The following is a 21,476-nucleotide window of genomic DNA, read 5'->3' on the forward strand; positions in this document are numbered from 1 at the left end:
GAGGGTTGTTGTTCGGACTGGAAACCTGTGACAAGCAAAAGGATTGCTTCCGCGTTCATCATTGTTCGTCATTCATAGAAACAAATTGAACGAGAATATAGGAAGTATAGTTTGTGAGTTGGAAGATGACACCAAAATTGGTGGTTTCATGGTCAGTCAAAAAGGCTATTTGAGAGTACATTTACATTATGTATTGATATAATAGCGAGGTGTTGCATTTTGGTACAAAAATCTTGCCAGGACTTACACAGTTAATTATGGGGCCATGGGGAGTGTTGTCAAACAGGGAGACCAAGGTGGAGGCACATAGAGGATTGAACCTGATGTCACGTGTAGACAGGGTAGTGAAGAAAGCATTTGGTGCACTTGTCTTCATCGGGTATGAGAGTTGGGACATTATGTTACAGCTCCCCAAGATATTGGTCAGGCCATGTTTCCAATCACCCTGCTATTGGAAGGATAGCATTCCAATGGAAATAGTGTAAAAAGGATGACAAGGATGTCACCGAGATTGGAGGGTTTGAGTTCTAAGGAGAGGCTGGTTAGGCAGGGCTACTTTCCCTGGAAGCTCAGAGGCTGCAGGGTGACATTTTAGAGATTTATAAAATCATAATTGGCATAGATAACGTGACTAGCTAAGGTTTTTCCCCCAGGATAGGTTAGTCCAAAACAAGCGGACAGAGGTTTAAAGTGAAAGAGGAAAGATTCAAAAGGGACCTGAGGTATCCCTCTTTCAGGCAGAGAGTGGTATTGAATGACCTGCCAGAGGAAGTCGGAGAGGCGAGAATGATTAGAACATTTAAAAGTCATTTGAACAGGTACATGGGAAGAGAAAAAAGGATAGGAAATGAGCCAAATTCAGGCAATGGGACTACAGGGAATAGAAAAGGTATATATTTCACAAAGGATGTGAATATGTTGCAGATGATGTGAAAGAAAATTCCCATGAAAGGTTCAGGGATGAGGAACGTCAGTTAACAAAATATATTGGAGAAGTTCAGACTGTCTTCCTTGAAGAAGAGAAGGCTGAAAGGAGATTTGTTTCAGAAATTCAACATCAGGAGATTCCGGAGAGATTAAATAGAGAGAAAATGTTCTCACTCATGAAAGGATCGAGAGCGAGAGCCACAGATCGAAAGTAATTGGTAGAAGAAGCAGAAGTGAGACAAGGAAAATCATTTTCAGCCAGTGAGTGGTTAAGGTGTGGAATGCACTGCCCGAGAGTGTGGTGGAGGCAGCTTCAATAGAAACATTCCGAAGGGAAGAGACTGTTATTTGATAAGGAACAATGTGCAGGGTGACAGGGAGAAGGCAGGAGAATGACACTCAATGAATTGCTCATTCGGAGAGCCAGTACAGACAGGATGGGCAGAATGGCCTCCTTGTGCACTGTAACAATTCTATGATTGTGTGATTGAGCAGAGTTAAAGCTGGGGGAAGTGGGAGCTCGGTGTCTCACTGTGCTGCTGCTGCTGCTGCTGCTGCTGCTGAGGTCAGTGAGATCAGAGACTGGGACAGGGAGCCAGAGCTCACATCAAACTCTGTCCGTGTCTGTCACACTGAGACTGACAGGAGGCTACTCACTGATTTCACTCCATGCTGCAGGAATGGGACCACAGGCCGCAAATGGACAGAGCTCCTCCACACGGAGTGTAAAACTGACTGACTTATATCTTGCTGTTTAAAGGGGCAATGGAACTAAAGAGATACGGCTGGACACCCTGTTAGACACAGTGCTCCTCAATCAGCCATTTCAATCACTGCAGCTCCCCTCTAACACCTTCAACAATTCAGCATTTGTGTTTTAGCAAGTCTTGTATGAAAAGGGTTTACTTACTCAGTCTGAGCTTGGTTCCTTTACCGAACGTAAGCCACAGTGAGAGTTCCCAGTGCAGAGGCTGTACAAAAACCTCTGCTCTCTGCTTCCCCATGTCACTCTTACCCTCTCCCTATTTGTCTCTGTCTCTCACTTACTCTCAATTTCTCTTTGTCATTCATGTTTTTGTTTTTTCTTATTCTGTTTTTTTTTCTCTCTTTCTCCCTCTCTCTCTCACACACACTCTCTCTCTCTCTCTCTCTCTCAGGGTTGAGTCCAGCTGAGTTCAGGAGGTTTGTGAACTTTTTATTTTGATGTTAAATCTTGCAGTTGCTCTTCACATGTGACCATGGAATGTAAGAGGGAAACTTGAGGCCTTCAGTGAGCGGTGGACACCACAGGGACTGAAGTGTGTAGTGGACAGTGACAACCCCTGCATGGGGTAATTTGCTGAGTTCCATTTATCTATAACTGTGGACATGTCAATATAGATGGTGTGTGTGTGTGTTCTCTATTATATATTAAATATATGCAATTGTGGGAGGTGTCAGTACAGGAGGTGGGACTGTGTGTCCATTACTATATATTATATAGAGCAGTGGGATGTGTCAGTGCAGGCAGTGGTGCTGTGTGTGTTGAGGTTTTTGTATAGCTGTGTATCACTGTGTCAAGGCCAGCTCTCAGTCTGCTGACAGTAATAATCAGCGACATCCTCATTCTGAACACTGCTGATTGTCAGGGTGAAGTGTGTGCTCGATACTTGTGTCCCGGTGAATCTGCTGGAGACTCCTGTGAATCGACTTGTTGCATAATAGATCAGGAGAGAGGGTTTCTGTCCTTCCCGCTGCTGGTACCAGGAAACTTCACCACTGGCATCCTCACTGGATTTACAGGTGATGGTTGCAGTCTGGCCCAGTCCCACTGACAGCACCGGGGGAGACTGGCTCATGATGATGTCCCCACTGATACCTGAGGGGTCAGAGAGAATCACAGTGAAGTCAGAACTGTCACAGAATGAGCTTGTAAAATGAGAGATTGTTGGAGACACTGAGCATTCCTCTGGTTTCAGCATTTTCCCTTCAAGCACAAGTCAGTGGAATAGGAGTGAAATGGAGAGCAGCTAAAGATTCAAGGTGGAAGGAGAGAGATTGGTACCTGCGACACAGAATGCCAGGGGCCAGATCAACTGGATGTGTGAGATCATGGTGTGTGCTCCTGTCCCTGTGTCTAGTTCCTGATAAACTCTCCTTTCACTGGGCTCTGCTTTATAAAGCTGCAGCCTGTGAGAGTCTGACTGGGTGTTCCTCAGTATGTAAATGGCATCAGGCAGTGAGACAGGTCAGTTCTTCACACTTCCTGTTTTTGTCTCTGTCTTATCCTTCCCTGCTTCCTCCCACCCTTTTCCCTTCTATCTCTTTTTCACCTTTCGCTTGAATATAATCCTGTTGTTTATTGACTTACCTCTTTTTCTTTTGAAATCCCTTTCCTTCTGTGTTGGTTGGCCTGTCTTTTTCTCTCTCTCTCTTATCATCCATTCCTCTCCATCACTTATCTTTCTACTTGTTTCCTCACTCGTCCCCTCAATCTCTCATTGCCTCACTCCGTCTTTGTCTCTCTCCCTCCAGTCACTCTCTAACTAATCTCTACAGCAGGCGTTATTCCAGGACATTGGAACACTGAGTCCTGGGGCAGCAGTTAAATGCATCGCCTTCTCTCACTCAATCTCACAACGTGCACTTGCTCTCTCTCTCTCTCTCTCTCTCTCTGTCTTCTGTCTATCTCTCAATCATAAGCTCAATGACATGAACAGCATTTAACGACTTGTACAAATCATCAACACTAATCCCACCTTGGCATTGAGGGAGAGGATCAGCCAGGATCATAGTGAATCACAGAGCAGCCTCACAGGACCAAACCCAAACCCTAACCCTAACCTGAACACTAACCCTAACCCGCACCCTAACCAGAACATTACTCCCGCTCCCTGTTTCTATCTTTGTATGTCTGTGTTATCTTCAATCTCTGCCCCTGGGTATTGATTCCTCTACTCATGGAAAAAATACCTTCTGGTCCACTCTATCTCTGCCCCTCATAATCTTATAGCCCTTTATTAGGTTCCCTCTCAACCTTCAGTTCTCCAAGGTAAACAACCCCAGCCTTTCCAATCCTTCCTCACAGCTCAGACCCTCCAGGTCAGGCAGCAAGCTGGGAAATCTCTGTACACCCTCGAGTACAGTCATATCCTTCTCATAATGTGGTGACCAGAACCTTTCTATCTCTCTCTCTCTTTTACTAGATTCCCTTTACTCCAAGTCTCACACATACTCTGCATCTTTCTCTTTCTCTCTCCTCTCCCTCAGTCACACTGTTTCATACTCTATCTCATTCTCTCTCTCTCTTTCTCTCTCTCTAGTATTCAACCCCACCATCTCTACCTCCCTCTATCTCTTTCTCCCTCTTTACCTTTGCTCATCTTACATTTCCTCAGACTCACTCTATCTCTTTCTCTCATTCATACCCTGTCCTTCTCTCTCTCTCCCCCCCTCTCTCTCTCCAACTGTTCCTCTCCCTCTCTCTCATTCTCTCTCTGTCTTACTCTATCTCCCTCTCTCTTTCTTTCCCACATCATCCCAGGTGGTAACAGTTAAATACAGGGTAAATCTCCCTCTGCTCTGTCCCACCAATAGATGTTAACCCTTGACCCCAGAAGCATGTCTTCTCCTGGTGGAAGGTCCCATTTCCCACATTGACCAGGCTTTGGTATCTCTCAGGAACACAGACATATTCTTGCCAAATGAAGGGCACCTCCGTGCTGTTGGCCTATTCTCACTGAGGACTGGTTTGGACACAAACCTGATTCCATGAAGGCCCAGCAGAGAGAGGAGATATTCAGGCCATCAGTGTGAGCTGGAGGGACAGGACAGACTCTGACCCACTGACCCATCCTGTCCATTCACAACATGTTCCAATCCCTTCTCCTCTCCTTCCCCTTCCATGGCCAACCTCCAGTTTTACTGTCAAGGGCAGAACCTCCCTGGTCCTCACCTTCCACCCCACTAACCTTCGTATACATTGCATCATCCTCCATTATTTCCACCACCTATAAACAGACTCCAGCAACAGAGACATATTTCCCTTCCCATCCCTATCTGCTTTCCATAAAGACCATTCCCTCCGTGACTCCCTCGTCAGGTCCACCACCACCCGCCACCAATCCACCGTCCCCAGCCGGCACTTTCACTGCCATCACAGGAACCTGAGCCCACAACTCCCCACTCACCTCTGACCAAAATTCCAAATGAGCCTTCCACATCCATCAAAGTTTCCCCTTCACTTCCACACATTCCATTTACTGTATCCGTTGCTCCCAATGCAGTCTCTTCTACATTGAGGAGACAGGACATCTACTCGCAGAGTGCATCAGAGAACATTTCTCGGAAACTTGCACTAACCAAACTCACCGCCCCCGGCCAAACACTTCAACCCTGCCTCCCACTCTGCCAAGGACATGTAGGTCATGGGCCTCCTACATCACCACTTCCTAGCCACCCGACAACTGGAGGAAGAACCCTTCATCTTCCGCCTCAGGACATTCCAACCCCACGGCACTCATGTGACTTTCACCAGGTTTCTCGTTTCCCTCTCCCCATCTTATCCCAGTTTCAACCTTTCAACTTGGCACTGTCCCATCTGTCCCTTCATGACCTGTCCCATCTGTCAATCTTCCTTCCCACCTCTCCTCTCTACCCTCCACTCTGACCTATCAACATTACCCGTACTTCCATCTACCTATCACACGGTCAGCTTCCTTCCCTCCCACTTTGGAATGAGGAGCAGGAAGAGATAATTCAGTCCTTCAAGCCCTGATCTTGCGTGATCTTATCCTCATCTCCACTTTCCAGACTGCTCCCTATTGCCCCCTGTCCTGCTTTTCATCAGAAAGATATCTGTTTCTTTATTGAATCTGTTGATTGATTCTGCCTCCACTGCGCTCTGGGGCAGTGACTTCCACAGATTCTCAACCCTCTGAGAGAACAAGTTACAATAGAACAGAATCCATTCAGTATGGAAACAGGTCATTTGGCCCAACAAGTCCATAGCGGCCCTTCAAAGAGAATTTCATCTAGACACATCTCCTTACCCTTTCCCTCTACCCCAACATTTCCCATGACTGACGAACCTAACCTACACATCCCTGAACACAATGGGAAATTTAGCATAGCCAATCCTCCGAGTACATACATTTTTCGACTGTGAGAGCAGCACCCAGATAAAACCCCCACAGATAGGGGGAGAATCTACAAACTCCACACAGCTGCCCAAGGGTGGGATCAAACCCAGCTCCCTGAACTGTGAGGCAGTAGTGCTAACACTGCACCACCGTGCCATTGTAGTTTATCCTCATCGCAGTTTGAACCTACCTCACCCACTCTATGTCTATGACCTATTTTTCACGACTGTCCCACAGGAGGGAACAACTGTTCCATGTCTGACTTATCAATCCCCTTTAGCATCTTATATACCTCTCTCAGATCCCCCCTCATGTGACTGAATTCCAGTGAGTAAAAGCCCAAGCTATTCAATCATTCCTCATACTACAGCCCTTTCATCCCAGGAGTCAGTCTGGTGAACATCCTCTGAACTGCATCCAGTGCCACCATATCCTTCATCAAGTTAGGAGACCAAAACTGGACACAATGCTTCAGATGTGGTCTCACCAATACCTCACAGAATTGTAACAATATTTCTTTATTTCTGTAATCCAGTCCTTTTATAATATATACCAAGATTCCAACTGCTGCAAGAAATGCCAACATTCCAATTCCATGGGACTCAATTGGAATCTCCAACAGAGATAAGTAAATAAGGGCCTCCTTCCATCTGGACTCTCCAACAGACACCAATAAACCTGGACCTCATTCCCACTGGGCCATCCAACAGAGATCAGTAACCATGGGCCTCTATCCCACTGGAATGTCTAATGGACAGCAATATGCACAGGCCTCTTTCCCACTGGACCCTCCATATTGGAACTTCAAACCCCACATCCTCTCCATCACGAGGTCTTTTATTTCCATCTCCACAAGATTGATCATCTATGCACTCCGTCAGTCCCTTAGCTACAGAAACCTTTATTCCTGCTCATCCCACATCCAAACTCTCCAAGCTTAGAGTCATAGAGTTAGAGAGATATATACAACACGGAAACAGACCCTTTGGTCCAACCCATCCATGCCGACCAGATATCCCAACCTAATCTCGTCCCACCTGCCATCACCCAGCCCATATCCCTCCAAACCCTTCCTATTCACATGCCCCTCCAGATATCTTTTAAATGTTGTAATTTTAACAGCCTCCACCAGTTCCTCTGGCAGCCCATTCCATACACGTACCACCCGATGCGTGAAAAAGTTGCCCCTCAATACTCTATTATATCTTTCCCCTCTCACCCTAAACGTACGCTCACTAGTTCTGGACTCCTCTACCCCAGGGAAAAGACTTTGTCTGTCTACCCTATCCATGTCCCTCATGATTTTGTAAACCCCCAAAAGGCCATTCCTCAGCCTACAACGTTCCAAGGAAAACAGTCCTAGCCGATTCAACCTCACCCGATAGCTCAAATCCTCCAAACCTGGCAACACCCTTTTAAATCTTTTCTGAACCTTTTCAAGTTTCACAACATCCTTCTGAAAGGAAGGAGACCAGAACTGCACAGAATATTCCAAAATTAGTCTAAGCAATGTCCTGTTGAGCCATAACGTGACCTCCCAACTCCTGCACTCAATACTCTGACCAATAAAGGAAAGCATACCAAACGCCTTCTTCACTGTCCTATCGAGCTGTGATTCTACTTTCAACGAGCTATGAACCTGCACTCCAAGGTCTCTTTATTCAGCAAAACTCCATAAGACCTTACCATTAAGTGTATAAGTCCTGCTAAGATTTGCTTTGCTAAAATGCAGCATTTATCTCTATCAAACTCCATCTGCCACTCCTCAGCCCATTGGCTCATCTGATCAAGATCCCATTTTCATCTGAGGTAACCTTCTTCACTGTCCACTACATCTCCAATTTTGGTGTCATCTGCCATCTTACTAAGTCTACCTCTTAAGAACACATCCAAATCATTTATATAAATGATGAAAAGTAGCAATGATCTTTGTGGCACTCCACTGGTCACAGGCCTCCAATCTGCAAAATAACCCTCCACCACCACCCTACGTCTTCTACCTTTGAGCCATTTCTGTATCCAAATGGCCAGTTCTCCCTTTATTCGGTGAGACCTAACCTTGCTAACCTGTCTCCCATGGGGAATCTTGTTGAACGCCTTACTGAAGTCCAATTAGATTACGTCTACTATTCTGCCCTCATCAATCCTCTTTGTTATTTCTTCAAAAACTCAATCAAGTTTGTGAGACTTGATTTCCCAGACTGAAAGCCATGTTGACTATCCCTAATCAGTCCTTGCCTTTCCAAATACAGGTACATCCAGTCCCTCAGAATTCCCTCCAACAACCTGCCCACCAAGACGTCAGGCTCACTGGTCTATAGTTCCCTGGCTTGTCCTTAACACCTTTCGTAAGCAGTGGCACGACATTAGTCAACTTCCAGACTTCCAGGATCTCACCTGTGACTATTGATGATACAAATATCTCAACAAGAGGCCCAGCAATCACTTCCCTAACTTCCCACAGAGTGCTACAGGACTCCTGATCAGATCCTGAGGATTTATTCATTTTTATGCGTTTCAAGACATCCAGCACTTCCTCCATTGATATGTGGACATTCTTCAAGGCGTCACCATCTATTTCCCTCCATTCTATATCACCCATTTCCTTTTCCACAAATAACTTGCTCAGTATCTCCGACATCTCCTGGAGCTCCAAGCAAAGGCCACCGAGCTGATCTTTGAGCGGCGCTAATCTCTCCCTAGTTACCCTTTTGTCCTTAATGTATTTGTAATGTCCCTTTGGATCTTCCTCAACCTTTGGTCTGTAAATTCCAAATTGTCTGCAACAGACTAGTCCCTTCCCTGTCTCACACCAAGGAGGAGATTGTCCATCAATAATGATTAAAAGGGTTATGGAGAGTTGGGGTGGTCAGAATTGATCAAACAGATGATAGCTTCTGCAGTTGAATATCCTGCTGGCAGGCTCCAGCCTTTTACACACAGAATGGGGAAGTGTGCATTGTCGGGCTCCTTGGAACTATCCCTCATCAACAATTGTCCCTCAGGAGGGGGGAGAGAATGTTCAGGGTCCTGAGCTCCATTTCCCAGCCCAGGCAGTTTGTCTCCCAGTGAATGAATGAGATGCCAATTTGGAGCCCAGGTTAGGGACAGTCTCTGCTGTGGACCCAGGTCGACAAGAGGCAACTAGAGATCGAGCTAAAAAGGAAAGATTTACTGAGTTATGGGGAGAGAGAGGGCAGTGGGATCAATTGGATCACTCACAGACATGATGGGTTGAATGGTCTCCTCCTGTGCGAGGGGGAGCAGATTTAGGACTGAATTGAGACGGAACTTCTTGACCCAGAGGGTTGTGAATCGTTGGAATTCGCCGCCCGGTGAAGTGGTTGAGATTTCCACAGTAAATGTTTTTCAAGCTAAGGCAGGTAATTTTTTGAACAATAAATGAATCAAGGGTTTTGGTGAAAAGGTGGTTCAGGGGGAGCTGAGGCCATGAAAAGATCATCCATGATCTTACTGAATGGCAGAGCAGCCCGAGAGGCCAGAGAGCCTGCTCCCGCTCCTAGTTTTAATGTTCTTATGTGCTGTCAGATTCCAGGGAGTACAGATGGTTCACAGTTTTCTCCCGTCTCAGTAACAAACGTCCAGCTGCTCCGAGCTCCTTCTTTCACTTCCTCTCTTGGTAAAGTTTCAACCTTGCGATCTGACAGTCTTTGCAGTTATTTTTTACACTGGGGCTTTCTGCTGTGGTCAGAGACTGTAATAATAAGTGTCCAATCAGTGACAATCACAGCAGCTAAGAGCAGTCAGGACTGAGGAGCCAGGCTCACTGGGAAACATATTGGGAAGATCAAAGCCATCCTCTTCAGCTCCCCGTACAAACTCCATCCCTCTCCCTGAGCACTGTCTGCTGCTCAACCAGACTCTTTGTAAAAACAGAATACCTCAGCAGGTCTGGTTATATCTGGGGAAATAAATCAGCGTTAACGTTTCGGGTGCCGTAACCTTTCCTCAGAACAGTTCTGAAGAAGGTTCACTTGTCCCAAAATGTTAACTGCTGTCTCTCCACAGATGGTGCCAGACCAGCTGAGCCTTTCCAGCAATTTCAGTTTTTGTTCCTCATTTACAACAACCACAGCTTTTTCAGTTTTTATTTAGTATCAGATTCCTTCCAATCCTGGCCTCATCATTGAGGCTGATCTGAGCCCCAAAAACCCTCCAAATCACAGAGATCACTCACTGAAAATCTCAGCTGTTGCTTTGGGACTCCAAACATGATCATTCTAATGTTATACTGGGCCACATCACAGCCACTGCCCTCTGTAAACTTCAGCTCATCCCAAACTCTGCTGCCTGTATCCGAACTCGCACCAAGTCCCATCCCCATCCTCCACTGTCCTCACTGAGCAACATTGGCTCCCGGTCCAACAACACCTCGATTTTCAAATTCTCATCCTTGTTCTGAAGTCCCTCCTTGTCCATCCACCCTCCCCATCTCTGTAACCTCCTCCTAGCTGCCTCACTCAGTGTGGTCAGCAATCTTGGACAGATGACTCTCTGTTTCTTCATCCAAGTCATTGAGAAATATCGTGAAATGCTGTGGTCCCAGCACAGATCCTTGGGGATACCACTTTTCAACTCTTGCTCATTGGAGGACACATACGTTATCCCTCCACTCTGTCTCCTTTCTCCAAATTAATTCCTGACCAAAGGCAAGTGCTTTTCTCTCACTCAATATGTTTCCACGTTGATGAACAGTCTCTCAAACAGTGAAACTAGGAGCAGGCGTAGGCCATTCAGGCCTTCGAGACTGTTCCAATTTTAATATGATCATGGCTGATCATCCAACTCAGTCGCATGTTCCTGCTTTCTCCCCCACAACCTTTGATCCCTTTCATCCGAAGAACTATGTGTAGCTTTTTCTGGAAAATATTCATTGGTTTGGGTTCTTTCAGTGACAGAAACATCCATAGGCTTCCCACTCATTGGATGAAAAACCTTTCTCTCCATCTCAGCCCTAAATGGCCTTTCCCGTATCCTTAAATTGGAGTCCTTGATTCTGGACTCCCCAGTCATCAGGAACATTTGTCCTGTTAGGATTTTAGAGTTTTCAATGTGACTCCCCTCAATCTTCTAACCTCCAGTTAATATAATCCTAATTGATCCAGTTTCTCATCCGATCTAAGTGCTTTCATCCCCAGGAATCAGTCTGGTAAACCTTCACTGCCCTCCCCCCCACAACCAGAACATCCTTCCTCAGATAACGAGACCAAAACTGCACACAATACAATCATAAAATCACACAGTACAGAAGAGGCCCTTCGGCCCATTGAACCTGGACCAGCCAAACTACTCTAAACCTGCATTCATCCAACTTTGCAACACAAGAGCCTTAGCTTTAAATGTTATGATATTTCAAGGGGTCATCCAAGTACTTTTTAAAGATTGTGAGATTTTCCACCTCAACTACCATCCCAAGCAATGCAAACCAGACCCCCACCACCCTCTGAGTGAAAACCTGCTCTTCAAATGCCCTCTAAAGCTCCAATCTTTCACAGTGAATGTGTGCCGACTCCGAGTTAGGGGAACAATCCAGTTAGATCCTCCTGTAACCTAAGACCTTCTTCCTCACTGTCAACTATCTGCCAAACCTCGTGTTGTCTACAAACTCAGTCATCATCCACTCACCCCCACCCCTCACCTCTCACATTCTCATCTTCATTGTTTCAATACATCCTGAACAATAAGGGACCCAGCACTGATCCCTGTGGTATCCCACTGCACACTGGGTCCAGTCACATAAACAAATTTCTGCTTCCACACTCAGTCTCCTGTCACTGAACCAGTTTTGGTTTGAATATTCCAGGTGTGGACTCACTAAGGCCCCATACAATTACACGAAGACATCTCTGTTCCTGCACTCAAATCCTCTCACTATAAAGGGAACATATCATTTATCTTCTTCACTGCCTGCTGCACCTGCATGCTGACTTTCAGTGACTGGTATACACAGACACCCAGATCTTATTGCACCTCACAATTCCCAATCTATCACCATTCAGATAATAATCTGCCTTCCGATTTTTGCTATTAAACTGGGTAACCTCACATTTAACATCATTGTATTTCATCTGCCATTACTTAACATCTCCAAAAATCACACTGATGTATCTCTGCATCCTCCTCACAGCTCCCCCTCCCACCCAGCTTTGTGTCATCTGCAAACTTGGAGATATTACTCTTAAGTTCCCTCATCTCAAACATGAACAAATATTGTGAATAGCTGGATCTAGGCCTGTGGTACCCTTTCAGACAAATTCCAGTTTATTTTTACTCTTTGTTTCCTGCCTGCCAACCAGTTCTCTATCCATGTCAGTCACTGTCCCCAGTCCCATGAATATTAATATTTTTTACTCTCTTCTGTGGGATTTCTTAAAAACCTTTTAAAAGTTCCACATATACCACGTCAATTGCCTCCTTCTTGTCAAATTCGCCCTTTACATACTCAAACAATTCCAGTCAATTTGTTAAGCGTGATTTCGCTTTCCACAAACCATGCTGACTCTGTCTAATCCTGTCACTGTCTTCCACGTGCTCAGTGATTAAATCTTTCATAATATACTCGAGTATTTTCAGACTGAATGGTCTAAAATGTCCAGTTTCTCTCTCCCTCCCATTTAAAATAGCGATGTTACATGAGCAACTCTCCAGTCAGTGGGAATTATTCCAGAATGTATAGAATCTTGAACATCAATGTTTCCAAATACTTTGGGCATTTCCTGAAGTAATCTGAGATGTAGATCATTGGATCCTGTGGATTTATCAGAATTTAATCCCATAAATTTCCAAACACATTTCCCTAATAAAGCTAGTTTTCTTCAGTTCTGCTGTCATTCTATACCCTGTCATCCCAAAATGTTTAGAATGTATTTGAGTTTTCCATTGTGTACAAAGATCCAGAATGCAGCACAGGCAGAAATTTCCTTTGCTCTTGTTGTCAATGGTACTTTTCACATATCAATTTCGGATACGAATGACACACTACCTACCCTATCAATGCAATCTCCTTTCCAGGGAATTGGGTACAAATCCATCTTTGTGGCAACATTCACTTTCCTACTGTCTACACAGGATCGAATTGAAACATTTGGTTTCAGAACCAACACTACAAGTGAACTCCAATTACTCTTACAGTTCAATCAGGGTACCCTGTCTAGTTTATGATCAGTAATTTGCTGATTTTTAGATGGTTTGAATCAACCCCAGTTCCCTGGTTCTGCCACTGGATTTATTTAAAAATGTCAAATGAAGAAGGCAGTAGATGGGTGTTTCCGGGCAAAATAATTTCTGCGTTTATTCAATACAAAAGGTAAGTTTAATACAGGAGCAAATGCAAATGTAATAATCACTGAAATTAACAGTATCCTTTATACAGAGAATAGTAATTAAATACACGACCAAATTAAACACTGGTTATACACTATTAGAAGCTAGAGTGGAAACGTGTGGCACTGGAAAAGCACAGCAGCATCTGATGGACAGGAGAATTGATGATTCAGGCATAATCCCTTCATCAGGAAGGATGGGGGAGTGGAAAGGGGGCTGAGCGATAAATAGGAGGGTGGGCTGGGGGTGGAGGAAAGTAGCTGGGAAGGGGATAGATAGATGCAGGTGGGGGTGGAGGTGGTTGTGATAGTTCAGAAGGGATGGTGGAACAGATAGGTGGAATGGATGATGGATAGATAGGAAAGTTCAAGAGGGTGGTGTCCAGTTGGAGGATTGGATATTCGTTGGTGGGTGGGGGGGGGGGGGGTAGATAATGAAACTAATGAAAACAACATTGATGCCGTGTGGTTGGGAAGTCCCAAGGTGGAAAATGAGGCATTCTTCCTCCAGACATGGTGGCTCAGTGGTTATTACTGCTGCCTCATAGCACTAGGGACAGAGGTTCGATTCCAGCCTTGGGCGACTGTCTGTGTGGAGTTTGCACATTCTCCCCATGTGCGGGTTTCCTCCGGGTGCTCCGGTTTACTCCCACAGTCCAAAGATGTGCAGGTCATGTGAATAGGCCATTGTAAATTGCCCGCAGTGTTAGGTACATTAGTCAGAGGGAAATGGGTCTGGGTGGGTTACTCTTCAGAGGGTCGGTGCGGACTGGTTGGGTCGAAAGGCCTGTTTCCAACTTCTAGGGAACCTAATCTCATCAAATGTGCAGGTTAGCTGAACTGGCCATACTAAATTGCTCATAGTGATATGTGCATTAGCCAGGGGTAAATACAGGGTAAGGGAATGAGTCTGGGTGGGTTATTCTTCGGAGGGTTGGTATGGACATGTTGGGACGATGGGCCTGTTTCCATACTGTAGGGAGTCTAATCTAATCCAATCAGACTTCGAATGGTTTGGAGTTGGCAGTGGAGGAGGCCCAGGACTTGCATGGCCTTGGCAGAGTTGGAGGGGGATTTGAAGTGTCCGGCCACAGGGTGGTGGGGTTGTTTGGCGCATGTGTCCCAGAAATGTTCCGCAAGTCGTCCTTCCCAACATTCCTGATGAAGGGCTTCTGCCCAAAACATCGATTCTCCTGCTCCTCAGATGTTGTCTGACCTGCTGCGCTTTTCCAGCGCCTCACGTTCCGACTCTGATCTCCAGCATCTGCAGTCCTCACTTTCTACTATTCGAAGCAAAACAGTTTGAATCACACAATCTTTAATCAGGCTTCCTACCCTTGGGGTCCCAATGCACTATCACCAGCCACCGTCTCCTCTCTGCGAGCTCAGAGGAAAACTTTTGGGTCTCAGGATTTTCAGCTCAGCACCAAGGAAAATACAGGTTTAAAACGTGTCCTGTTGGTGAGGTTCTCACTGTCGATTCTCTTGGCTCGGGACAGGTCTGTGAGAAAGTGAGGACTGCAGATGCTGGAGATCAGGGTTGAGGGTGTTGTGCTGGAAAAGCACAGCAGGTCAGGCAGCATCCGAGGAGCAGGAGAATCAACGTTTCGGGCATAAGCCCTTCATCAAGAATAAGACCTGGGCTGGGGGCTGAGAGATAAATGGAATGGGGGTAAGACTGGGGCGAAGGAATCGGGGAATGTGTTCGGAACAGGCCTGTCTCTGGAAGGTCTTGTTCAGATAGTGTTTGGTTGGTGTTTCTGCCCTCGGGTGTCCTTTGTTGCGATGATGCTCTTGGTTGGTTCCTGGATGCAGCTTCTCTGTTCGGCCTCTTTGGTTATTGGTTCTGAAGCAGCTTGTTGGGGCTTACTGAAGCTGTTCCTGCAGAAACTTGTTGTTGAAAAGGCTCACCTTCAGATTAGGGCTGTCTGTTATACAGACTGTGTGCCCCGTTATCTCCCCTCAGATCGGTGTTGGTCAATGTGTTTCTGGTGTTCCCTTTGGGGTCAGTTGACTTCCTGACAGTTCAGAGTATTTGTGAATGTATCTTGATTGATGTTGACTGCCCAATATCTCTGTGAATAAATATTGATATTGTTGAATGTTCAGTATCTGTCCAGGTTCCAAAATGTCTGTGTTAGTAGGCTGAGGTGGAAAAGTGAGGTTCACTCTGGAGAATGAGGTCTGGTTGGTGTATCTTTAAGGGTAGAGGTGTGAACTGGAATTCCAGGCAGAACAATGGTTCAAGGCAGCCATCTCCGTGTCTCTGTGTTTTCCCAGAGCTCAGCCCAGCTGCCTCTTTATTTTTAAAAGGTTGTTAAAAATTTAGGGTTTGAGATGATTGGGATAATTGCTCAATTCCAACATGGGAGAACTCCAATTACTCTGACAAATCAATCAATTGATTCTCAAATAAACATTGAGCTTCCTTTGTGACTTTGGCCAGTTTCTCTGGGTTTAACCAAAATGGGTTTTGTTTTATTGGGTCTGAATTACCTTACCTCCACATCATGTTCAATTAATGTGGGACACACAAGTGTATCTTTTAAAGACCATGTATCAGTGCAGAATATGGCCATTCATCCCATCAAGTCCACTCTGCCATTCTATCATAGTTGATTTGTTTGTCAACCCCATTCTCTTGCCTTTTCTGTTACCCTTGATTGGTTTACCAATCAAGAACCTATCTATCTGTCTTAAATACAATCCACAGCACTCTGCAGCAATGATCAATCCACAGATTAACCACTCTCTGGATGAAGAATCTCCTCCTCATCTCACTTCCAAAGGATGGCCCCTTCTGAGGCTGTGCTCCCAGATCCCAGTCTCTCTGCCAAGTGGAAACATCTTCTCCATGTCTCCTCTATCCAGGCCTCTCAGTATACTGTATGTTTCACTGAGATTCCCCCTCATCCTTCTAAACTCCATCGATACAGACCGAATACAGGGCTCAATCATTCCTCACATAAACATCTTTTTATTCTCTGAGCAATCTCATTCTGTCCCCCTGTTGATCTTTCTCCAGATACAAAAATAGTGCCTGAATTCTGTAATATCTCTGAGTTTGTTCACCTCACCGAAGGAAGTTCACTTTGGGAATTGACCAATTCTCTTTGGCTCTCACACTTTTTCTCATCCCCTTTCTGCTACACTCAGTGCTGGACACACCTCTACACAACTGAATGGTTCCTCAAAAACTGGGAGAGGAATTAAGGATGCTGCTTTCATCATGTGTGGAGGTTTACCTACAACTTGACAAGTTGTTTTTTAAATGTATTCATTTTGTGGAATGTGAGCATCGCTGCCTGGCCAGCATTTATTGCTCATCCCTAGTTGCCCTTGAGAAGGCTTTTGGTGAGCTGCCTTCTTGAACTGCTGCAGTACACCTGCTGTGGGTTGACTGACAATACCATTAGGGAGGGAATTCCAGGATCTGGAGCCAGCAACAGTGAAGGGACACAATACATTTCAAATCAAGATGGCTTGTAGGGTAACTTGAAGGTGATGGTGTTCTCATATATCTGGTGCCCTTGTCCTTCTAGATGGAAATGGTTGTGTTTGGAAGCTGACGTCTGAGGATCTTTGGTGAATTTCTGCAGAGCATCTTGTAGATAGTGCACACTGCTGCTGCTGAATGTCGGTGGTAGAGGGCATGGTTACATGTGGATGCAGTGCCTATCAAGCGGCTGCTTTGCCCTGGATGGTGTTCAGCGTCTTGAGTGTTGTTGGGGGCTTCACCCATCCAGGCAAGTGAGGAGTATTCCATCACATTCCTGACTTGTGCCTTGTAGATTGTGGCCAGACTTTCAGGAGACAAGAGGTGAGGTACTTGCTGCAGTATTCTTAGTCTCTGACCTGCTTTTGTAGCCACTGTGTTTATTTGGTGAGTTTCAGCTGGCTATCAATTCCCAGGATATTGATAGTGGGGGACACGTTGATGGTAACACCACTGAATGTCAAGGGACACTGGTTAGATTGTCTCTTATTGGTGACAGTCAGAGTCACGCATTTATATGACATGAAAGTTACTTATCACTTGTCAGCCGAAGCCTGGATATTATCCAGATCTTATTGCATTTGAACATGGACTGCTCCAATCTCTGAGGAGTTGGAAATGGTGCTGAACATCGTGCAATCAACAGGGAACATCACCCCTTCTGACCTTGTGGAGGGAAGGTCATTGATGAAACAGCTGAAGGTAGTTGGGCGAAGGAGACTACCCTGAGAGCTCCTCCAGAGATGTCCTGGAGCTGAGATGACTGACCTCTAACAACCATGACCATCTTCCTATGTGTCAGGTATGGCTCTAAATACCAAAGAGTTTGCCAATGATATCCAGTGATTCCAGTTTTTTTAGGACCTCGAACCGTTTGTTGACATCATGTGGAGTGAATCGAATTGGCTGAAGACTTTGATCTGTAATGCTGGAGACCACTGGAGGAGGCCAAGATGGATCATCCACTTGGCTCCTCTGGTTGAAGATTGCTGCGAAAGCTTCAGCTTTATCTTTTGCATTGCTGTGCTGGGCTCTTCCATGATTGAGGATGGGGATATTTGTGGAGACTCCTCCTCCTCCAGTGAGATGTTTAATCATCCAACAACACACTCATGACAAGATGTTTCAGGACTGCAGAACTTAGACTTGATCCGTTGGTTGTGGAATTCTTTAATTCTGTCTATCATTTGCTGCTTATGCTGTTTGGTATGCAAGGAGTCTTCTTTAGTGGCTTCGCCAGGTTAACACCTCATCTTAATGCATGCCTCGTGCTGTTCCTGGCATGCCCTCCTGAATTCTCCATTTTTGATCCCCTGGTTTGATGGTATGGATAAAATAAAGATTAACAGGGATATTACCAAGATTGGAGGGTTTGAATTTTCAGGCGAGGATGGATAGGCCGAGATGTTCTTCCAGGGAATGCAGAAGATTGAGGGGTGACCAGAGAGAGGTTTATAGAATCATGAGGGTCATTGATAAGATGAATAATCAAAGTCTTTTCCCCAGGGTAGGAGAGTCCAGTACTAGAAGGAATAGATTTAATTTGAGAGGGGAAAGAAATAGAAGGGACCTGAGAGGCAACCTTTTCACACAGAGGATGCGTGTATGTGCAATGAGCTGCCAGAGGAAGTGGTAGAGGTGAGTACAATTACTACATTTCCAGGACATTTTTACAGGAACATGGATAGGAAGGATTCGGAGAGATTTGGGCCAAACACAGGCAAATGGGATTGGTTCAGGTTTGGAAACTTGGTCGGCATGGATGAGTAGAGCTGAAGGGCCTGATGCCATGCTGTAAACCTCCATAACTCTATGATGATGTCTACATGGTCCATCTTCCCATAGGACCAGTAAACATGGACCTCCTTCCCACTGGAACCTCCAATATGCACCAATAAACATGGACCGCCTTCCCTCGGGACTGTGCAGTACCTGACCTGCAAACCCCACATCCTCTCCATCATGTAGGTCTATTATTTCAGTCTTAATGACATTGTCGGTCTCTGCACTACCTCAGCCCCTTGACCACAGAAACCCTAATTTCTGTTTGTCCCGCCTTCTAACTGTATGATTCCAATGTCCTCTCCCAGCTTCCTGAAGCCAAATTCCATAAACGCCAGCTTGTCTGATATGGCGTGGTCTCTTCCCTGTCTTTCCATGTGTTGTTCCAGAATGACCCCTGACCTCACTGCCAGCCAATTGCCTCCATGGCTTTTCTCCTCCCTCACTCTGTGCCCTGCTGCAGACTCACATTCCCTCCCTCCCCCTTCCATCTTCTCTCGCTGGTCTCCTGCCCATTGCTGCTTCCTCCATCCCACCATTGACAGTAGAGCCTTCAGACCCCGAGAGCTCTCTCGCCCCTGCCCTTCATCCCTCCCCCTCTCAATTGTTGTGCTATTGAATATTCCTGTGAGTGCCATTACCTTTGGTTTACTGTTCCCTTGCCATTGATTTGCTAATGTAGTCCAGTAAATCTCTTCTGACGTTTTCCCTGAGTTGGTTCAAGAGCGTTTTCCTTGAGAAAACACTCTTCTGTAAACTGGGTTGTCTGTTTCTCCCAGTCTTTGTGTAAAGGTGAGACTTAGTGTGTGTCAGCTCTTATACAGCACAGACAGAGGTCACTGGGCCTATTGTGACTGTTAGTCAAATGAGTCCAAGGAGTCCCACTTATCCAGCCCTTCCTGTATAATCCTGCAATTGTTTACTTTTCAGCTACTTCTCCAAATGCCCTTTTGAAAGATGCTCTTAAATCTACTTCCACTCAACTTGCAGAGAGTCATCATGAACTCGCTGAATAAAAATGTTCCTATCTTCTCTCTTGTCCTTCAGACCCTTTCTGAAATGTGTGCCCTCTGGTTACCGACCCTCCTGCCTGGAGAAACAATTTGTCCTGTATTTACTGCATCCAAACTCTCTAATTGTGAACCCCTCATTGAGTGAGACCTATTTCCAGCACAGGGGGAGAACATTCAGCCTGTCAGATAAATGCTGTCATTTCATGGAGCAATCCAGTCAGTCCCACCCCCTCCCCTACTCGACCCCCAGGGCCTTGCAGGTTTATTTCCATCAAGAGCCCATCCAATCTGTCATTGTCATCACTGAGTGTCTTCACCTGCCTCACCTGAATGGGCACTCATTTCCAAGTCATTGCCAATTGTTCCTAAAAACAAAGTCCTTCCTGACATCCCGTATCTCTTGCCCAACAAAATGTAAGGTAATATCAATGTGACGATGGGATTTTGTCACCACACGGACTGTGCGGTGGTCACTCTTACTGATACTGTCATGGACAGATACGCCAGCAGCAGGCAGATTGGTGGGGGTGAGAGTGAGGCTGTTTTTCCCTCTTGTTAGTTCCCTCACCACCTGCCCCAGGTCCAGTCTAGCAGCTGAATCAGGTGGAACTTGACCAGCTTGCTCAGTAGTGATGCTTCTGAGCAGCCCTTGAGGTTGGACTTTGAAGTTCCTTCCTCAGGGTGTATCCTGCATCCTTCCGACCCCAGTGCTCCCTTGGAGGGGAGGGCAGTGCTATGTGGTAATCAGCAGGAGGTTTCCTTCCCCATGTTTGACCTGCTGTCATGAGGCTTCATGGATTCCACTGTTAATGGTGAGGACTCCCAGGGCAACTCCATTCCCACCGTACACACCACTGTGTTGCCTCCCCTGCTTGGTCTATCCTGCCAGTTAAAAACTGAATGAAGGAACAATTCTGTGCAGGATTCACAGCTTTGAGACAGAGCTGCTGCTGGATTCTGTTTCTGATCTCTGAGTGCAGGCGTGTGTGTTTGTGAGCTGCTCCAAGCTCCTTCTTTCACTTCCTCTCTTGGTGAAGTTTCAACCTTGCAATCTGACAGTCTTTGCAGTTATGTTTTACACTGGGGCTTTCTGCTGTGGTCAGAATCTCTAATAATAAGTGTCCAATCAGTGACAATCACAGCAGCTAAGAGCAGTCAGGACTGAGGAGCCAGGCTCAATGAGAAACATAATGGGAAGATCAAAGCCATCCACTTCAGATCCTGGTACAAACTCCATCCCTCTCCCTGAGCACTGTCTGCTGTTCAACCAGACTCTTTTCATACTGGGCCTCATCTTTGCGGCTGATCTGAGCCCCACATCTTCCACATCACAAAGATCAGCCACTGACAATCTCAGTCATGCTGCTGTGACTCCAAACATGGGCATTCTAATGTGCTCGCACACATCACAGCCACTGCACTCCACTCTGCCCAAAGTCTGCTGCCCATGGCCAAACTTGCACCAACTTCTGTTCCCCCAATCCCCTGCACGCCATGTCTACATTGGCTCCTGGACCAGCAACACCTCGGTTATCAAATTCTCATGCTTGTCCTCAAATCCCTCCCTGTCCTTCACTCACCCCTATCTCTGTAACCTCCTCCAAGCTGCGTTGCCCAGTGTGGTCTGCAATCGTGGATAAATGGCTCGCTATTCCTTCATCCAAGTCATTGAGAAATATCATGAAATGCTTAGGTCCCAGCACAGATCCCTGGGGACACCAATATTCACATTATTGGAGAGCACACACATTATCCCTCTTCTCTGTTTCCTACATCCAAAGGCCGCCTACACCCA

The 21,476-nt window shown here is 45.9% G+C and overlaps 1 gene segment (V, D, J or C); it reads right to left on the reverse strand.

The window, feature by feature from the left end:
• Positions 1–2,483: 2,483 nt before the first annotated feature.
• LOC140479524 (immunoglobulin kappa variable 3-15-like) overlaps positions 2,484–21,476 on the reverse strand; it is a 39,115-nt gene continuing 20,122 nt past the window's right edge. Inside the window, 1 exon segment of the V gene segment in view lies at positions 2,484–2,785. Within this exon segment, the coding sequence occupies positions 2,484–2,785 (302 nt within the window).

The sequence above is a fragment of the Chiloscyllium punctatum genome, chromosome 7 (genome assembly GCF_047496795.1).
Source record: "Chiloscyllium punctatum isolate Juve2018m chromosome 7, sChiPun1.3, whole genome shotgun sequence".
NCBI classification, from domain to species: Eukaryota; Metazoa; Chordata; class Chondrichthyes; order Orectolobiformes; family Hemiscylliidae; genus Chiloscyllium; species Chiloscyllium punctatum.